This window comes from Filicampus tigris, chromosome 1 (genome assembly GCF_054856515.1).
Source record: "Filicampus tigris isolate MCC_2025a chromosome 1, RoL_Ftig_1.0, whole genome shotgun sequence".
Taxonomy (NCBI): Eukaryota; Metazoa; Chordata; class Actinopteri; order Syngnathiformes; family Syngnathidae; genus Filicampus; species Filicampus tigris.
Genome location: NC_141217.1, coordinates 28,231,237 through 28,238,129, shown reverse-complemented (window position 1 = coordinate 28,238,129; position 6,893 = coordinate 28,231,237). Strand labels below are relative to the sequence as shown.

The following is a 6,893-nucleotide window of genomic DNA, read 5'->3' as shown; positions in this document are numbered from 1 at the left end:
TCTCGTGTCGTTATTTTTATGTCGGAGGGAGACAGATGAGTGTGAAAGGAAGGGCGGAAGAAAATGAATGGCCCCTTGGTCTTGTTGGTTTACAAGTTATATGTACAGGTAGATTAGAAATATGTACCGTACACTGAAAAAAATTAAACACAGGATGGACATAAAAAACAATTGTTATGCATCACAGTCAATATTTAGGCTTTTGATCAATTAAAAAATATTAATTTGGTGTAACCTGAAAGTTTTACCTTCAAGTAATTTTATTTTTGAAGGCAAATCAAACAAATGATTATTACATTAATATAAAAATATATACATTTTTTGTGGTTGTCCTCTCAGAGAGAGAGAGAGAGAGAGAGAGAGAGAGAGAGAGAGAGAGAGCGAGAGCGAGAGAGAGAGAGAGAGGGATGGAACGGTCCGGACGGATGCTCATTTTGTGGATGGACTGACGGAGGGGAGTGGAATAGTGACTCAATGCGCTTTGGAAGCGTCTTCACAGCCTGGTCCCTCACTCAAATCTGTCCCCCGAGCAACAACAATTTGTCCTCCCTGCGCTAGCTGTGGCCATTGAACATAGACTGCGAAAAATATAGTAATGATAGACTGCAGACGAATGGCGACTAAATAAAGGGTTTCCGTCTATGCTTAATATGTCTATTTTAAAAATGTTCCCGTCATTCGTCAACCGTTGGTAAAACGGGCGTCCATTACTGACGGATAGATGGACCAGTCCGTCACATAAGACGGAATGACCACCTCTGGTAATGAGCATGACACGAACGCCATGTTTGCGTGCTGCATGACCACACGCGCGCGCACCCAGCTCGGATGTCATCCGCAGTAAAAAATAGCGCCCAGGAGCTGGTTGCCACGAGTAGTGGGACGGCGGCCCTTCCCGAACGGACCGACTACAAGTACAAGTACTATCGTAGACGCCTCCTTTACTTCCTCTCATCTTGGGCTGAGATTGTAGCAGCCTCTTCAACGTGCGCTCACGCAGAGTTCAGCTTGTTACCCACCACGCCTCCTCCTTTCCTTCACATCGTGTCCTTTATGCGGGAACAATGACGGCCAAGCACCGGAAGGGGAAAAGCAATCACAAACACGAAGAGGACCACATCAAAAGTGAAATTCCGGAATCCGAAGTTCGAGCAGGAGGGAATAGCTACCCGCTTGTGTTGTTAGCATGTATCGTCGTTGTAGTCGGTGGTGCAACGGCAGCATGGTTCTGCTACCAGCAGCACCTAACTTTGACCCAATTGACAGATGCCGTAACAGCCATGCAGATGAAAGTGGTGAAGCTCCAGGCGTCACAGGAGACCATGCGACACGCTAGTGATAAGGTAAGAATTCTAGAGTCATTGCTACAATGCCAACTAGTGATTTTCTTGTCCACACGCCGAGGTTGCAGTGCAGGCTGCCGCTTCCAAACAGGTCAGATTTGTCATGACCCACTGACTTGATCTCTCACTCCAGTATACAGCAGTAGCTACTACATATTTATACCCTCATATGGAAAGTGTCCGAGCTCACGTTGTGGCTCCACAGTCTGCAGTCACTGTGTTGATATAAATAATATTATTAATAATATACAAACTGGATCCGTAAAATGTCATGGCTAAATTTAGTCCGTGGTTTAAGTGATACCGGAACACAAGGGCAGACACTGTTTACTGGTTACTTCTGAAAGGTTAACCAACATGAATTGAACTGAGATTTTATTTTTTTCAGCAAATAAATGAATTATGTGTTTGCCTGCTCGGTCCATAGAATAGGATTATAATTATAATCTGTATTGTCATTGTACAGTGTATAATGAAATAACAATAAAATGAATAACAATCAACAGTAATTGCAGCACATGTAGTAATTACAACATCATGTTGTGCACCTTGGGTGTCACCATTTGGGTTCTTGTAGTTACCTGATAAAGTATTAAATGCTAAGCCTTGGTCAAATTCCAAAAACATATTGCACAAGACCTGTTATTTAAAGCTCAACCGACATGGTGGGAGCTCATTTAACCTCTATAGTAAAGTCCTTGCAAGTTCCCTCAGCTTCATTGGATTTTGTATTGGTTTGGAATAAGAAGCAGTCAACAAGCTCCCGCCTGGAATTGGTAGCTAGCGCTCTCAAGTGGCTCAAGATGTTGCACTTGTCATTACAGGTGCATTTTACAGATGATGTCGAAAGTCGCATAAATGCTCTGGAAGAGTCGTACACGTTGGCCCAGAAGCAGGCGGAGGAGGCCTTAGCTACCGCAGAGAACCTCAAAACGTCGGATCTGCACGCTCAGGTGCTATCACTCCACACGGAGTTGAAATCCCGCCTGGCAGACATCCAACAGACCACTGTGTCTGTGGAGCAGCTAAGCCAGCTGCAGGCAAGGTTTGAGGGGAAGACTGAGGAGTTTAAGGGGGTTGGACTTCAGGTAGAGGCCCTCGCTACGTCCAGCGCCAACTTATCTAAGCAGGTCCAAGCCGTGATGGGGCGCTTGGAAGAAGCAGAAGCCATGTTGCATGATGTTGCCACTTTGAGGGACAACCTGAAGCAGCAGGCTGCACAGCTGATCGGTCTGGAGGTGCAGCTGAAGTCGTACCAGACCGAGATGGCGACTATCAGGTTGGAGAAAGCAGCTTTTGTGCTGGGAGGGAATAACTCCTATCCTTTGACCCATAACATGATGTTTGCTTTGTCAAAGCCCTGCTGGCTACGGCTCTGTGTTGCTCCAAGTCCCTGTTGGTAGGCTTCATGATCACATTGCAAGAATGCACCAAGCTATAAAAACACTGGGGTTGAATATTTGATAAACATGTTTTAGCATGCATCATCTGCAACTTTTGACACATTACATGTTTAATACTCAGGATGAAGCCTGCAAAGGTAAAACCAACGAAAAGCATTCTCATGCTCTGTCCTCAGAGAATTGCTGCCAAATGAACGCTCCAAGCAACTCACAAAGGCCGACATGGAGGAACAGATCAGCGCACTTCGAATGAGTGTTCGGGAACAGAACTCAGCCAGCCATAGCCTTCACGCCGAACTCAGGGCTCAGCTGGACAACCTACAGTGGCAGGTTACACAGGTAATATAGTAAACAAAACAATCGAAATGATTAATGTTAGTTATATAGTGGGTGAACACAGTGCAATGTTTGGCTGTGCCTTATTTTTACGGGCTATAAGTCACACTTTTTTTTTCATAGTTTGGCTGGTCCTATGACTTATACTCATATTAAAATGAAAACTTAGACTGGCAGTGTCTGGCACCCAAATTCCCCATTTCTTAATTGTGTTGCCTTTCAGTGTATTACCGTCACCTTCTTTCCACCGGCGATAATGCACCAAAAGTATTCGCTCACTGCTAAAAGACAGAAGAAGTAGTCACGCATTACTGCTGGTGGCCACCTTCTTTATATCATGCTAGAAAGGGTGGCGGTAATGCACCAAAACTATATGCTAACCGACAAAAGAAAGTACAATACAAGTTTATGTATATAGCTATATTTATGTATATTGCACAATAGCTACAGCTGGAACAAAGCACTTAACATACAACAACAAAATAGCCATAATACAACAAGTGAAAGCAATGGGCCTTCAAAGATGTTTTGTGGTTGAGGCCAAATCACCATTTTTGCCATATTTCATCAGTTGGGATGTCAAACTTGCTCAGATTTTAAAAGGTTAAAATCTCAGATGATGTGCTTGTTGGCTATTGGTTTTACTTCCGAGTGGTCTTTCAACACTTACTTAAAGTTTGGGGTCAATATATTTTTCTTAAAAGGACAATGTGTAGAATTCATTTCCATCTAGTGGTCAACAAAGAGAATGCAACAACCTAAGATGGAAGCGCGTTCTGAAGCACATGCACTACGGTGCACAATCAATGTCAATGTCACAAATTTTGTTAAACACCAATTTGAACGTAAACATAGTATGTCATTTCATACCATAACATAAGCCACAAATGAATCATAAACAAATTACATAAATTAACCCCAGTCCAGTAGACCTAATTTGGTGTTTTGATTCCAGCTATTATTTTCATGCTGACACGGTTGTTGGACTGGGAAAAAAAAGAAATCACATAGTTCAAATGACCGTCAATAATTTAGCTACCAGCTGAACCTTTTTGTGAGTCAGTTGGATGGAAAGGGTTCAGAAGGCTTCATCTGCCCATCACTTCCAGTATCATGGATGTTTTGTCTCACTGATGCAAAACACCTGATTCAAATAATCAGGTATGTTATCCAGCTTCTGCTGACCTTGCTGATTAACTGACCTTATGTATGTCTTCTTTAAGATGGTAGGAGATGAAGCTGAGGCTCTACCAGAGTCCGTAAACCAAGCTGAGGGAGAGCCATCTCCTTTTGTTGAGAGAGAGGATCCAGCTACAGAGGAGGAAGCCGCCCTTGTAGCAGCAGAGTCTGACTCAGAGGAGCCGGCGCAGGACGCTTCTGATGACGAGTCTTATACTGAGCAGACGGAACAGAAGCTTACCTCTCCAGAATCCGATGCAACACACAGAAAAAGGGAGAAGCCAAGTCTGGAGGAGATTCTGAGTGATGAAGATCAGTTCCTGGAGGCACTACTACTTGATGAGGGTGATGCTATAGCAGAGGCCGATGATCATGATGAGGTCTTTGTAGATGCTGAACAAATTGAATCAGACGAAGAGGAGATCGACAATGAAGTGGAACTCTAGGACGAATATGCATCAGAAGATAATGTTTGTGAGGAAGTAAGAGAAGCAAATTATAAAAACTATGTACAGCAGTCTCATTGATCCATTACACCACCACATCGCTGCTAATGTTCTCCCCTTCTTTTTTTTTTTGTGTCACCAGAGGGGAAGAACTTCCTCCATCAACAGTGACAGTATAACAAATATTGAGGCGTCTGTGCTTGCTGTGTGTGCAGCATGCATCAGGTGACACGGGTACTCTTTGAAAGACAGCTAGTTGATAATTCAGCCACTGAACTGAAGTCAGATTACAAGATTTCAGGTTTATCAGTCAATAACCTCACAAACCTCCAAAGCCTTATTCTGTAAACCTTTTCTGTCTTTCAGTTAACTATGTTCCACTGCTTCCAAAATCTGGGTTGTGCACTACACAACAACATACATTAATAACTGTAAATAACTGTTAACTGTATGCCACCGTGACATGGTTTCCTTGTTTCCACGTCTGCTTTGTGAGTGTGTGAGGAGAAACAAATATGAAGAAAGAAGAATAGTTAGCCGTAGAAAGAATTTGAAAGGAATAGCTGAGACAATTGTAACCTGATCGTAGCACCTCCGTTAACGGATGTGAACAATCAAATAATGACACAAACTATGCAATGCAGGAAAAGCTGTGATTTCTGGTAAACATTCTGAAACAATATTGTATTAATGTTTTATAGACTGGTTTACTGTACTTACCGTACAGTATTCCTTTTAAGCACTGCTGTATGTTATACCCAGAATTCAATTGAACTAAGATGAACTCTAAGTTCAAAATGTCTTCAAATAAACGAAATTGTTCAGTTTTGTAAAGTGACTCTTTATGTCATATTCACTGTATGGTTTTGTTGATCATGTTGTATTCCAGCTCACCTTTAGGCGGGTGGCAGGGTAGACCCTACAGTCCTACTGGTTACCAGCCAGTCACAGATCACGTATAGACAAACAACCATTCACATTCCCACCTATGGACAATTTAGAAACTCCAATGAGCGTGCATGTTTTTAGATGTGGATAGAAGGTATAGTCAATAAAATCTCTTTGAAAATGCTAGCCCTTATACCACCTTTCCCTAGCATATGCTTGGCATCGTAGTTAGTGAAGCATTTCACCATCTGCACATGCTTGGTGAAGTAGACGCTATCTTTGTGTTCCATTTTTACCGGTTAGCGCCATGCCAGTCACAAATTTATCAAATTCGGCCCTGAATGTGAAGAGGCCTTGCACAAACTCCACACAGGAAGGCTGGACTTCAAACTCCAAACCTCTCAAATATGAAGCAGGTGTGCAAACAGCAACAAGAAGACCACCATAATGCCCGCATTTGAATATAAAACACATTAGAATACCTTAAAGACGTAATCAACCCAAACATATTTTTTTCAAAAATATGCAAACACGAAACACGGCATTCTGATTAATATTGCATTTGTGGAATATAAATGAATCCACCCCTTTTTAGCCATATCAGGGGGCGGCCATTTTGTCATTTCTGTCGACTGCAAATGACATCAGGACTACTCAGGGCTCAGGTAACGACCAATCACAGCTCGCCTATTTTCTAAAGCTGAGCCGTGATTGGTCGTTACCTGAGCCAACTTTGAGGAGGATGGGAGCAATCCTGGAACACAAAAAAAATACAAATGTCCTGAATTGCTTTATGGCATACTCACTTCCTCCTTTGGCTATAAGGACGGAAGTCAATTCGAACATCTACGCACCATTACTGGTGTCATAGCAGAAGCCGGGCACGGTGTCCGACTGTTTAGCATATTCGCCTCACAGTTCAGAGGTCGTGGGTTCGATCCCGGCTCCGGCCTGCCTGTGTGGAGTTTGCATGTTCTTGCATGGTAAGTTGATTGGACACTCTAAATTTGCCCCTAAGTGTGATTGTGAGTACGGTTATTTGTTTGTCTCTGTGTGCCCTGCGATTGGCTGGCAACCAATTCAGGGTGTTCATCTTTCACACAGCCAATGGAAATAGAAATGTAATTCAGTCCAACTTGCAGGCCAGCGGGAGATCAGGATTTCACGACACTATGCGCTGGCGCGCATGGGAAATGTGGTTGACTTTTGTTAAAACACTACCACTTTTGTCCACATGGCGCCGCCATAATCAACAAAAACTGACATGACACAGTTTTGCTTTAAGAACATGACACCGA

General features: G+C 43.0%; 1 protein-coding gene across 2 annotated transcripts; it reads left to right on the top strand.

The window, feature by feature from the left end:
• The first annotated feature begins 586 nt into the window (after positions 1-586).
• Positions 587-5,541, top strand: LOC147153460 (uncharacterized). Of its 2 annotated transcripts, XM_086030204.1 has the most exons (5): positions 587-1,343; positions 2,168-2,622; positions 2,923-3,085; positions 4,306-4,743; positions 4,850-5,541. In XM_086030204.1, the coding sequence occupies exons 1-4, from the start codon at positions 1,065-1,067 to the stop codon at positions 4,705-4,707; spliced, it is 1,299 nt and encodes a 432-aa protein (XP_085886330.1). In that variant the 5' UTR covers positions 587-1,064; the 3' UTR covers positions 4,708-4,743; positions 4,850-5,541. The 2 variants fall into 2 exon arrangements, with proteins under 2 accessions (XP_085886330.1, XP_085886322.1); XM_086030196.1 differs by having other exon boundaries at positions 4,306-5,541.
• Positions 5,542-6,893: the final 1,352 nt, after the last annotated feature.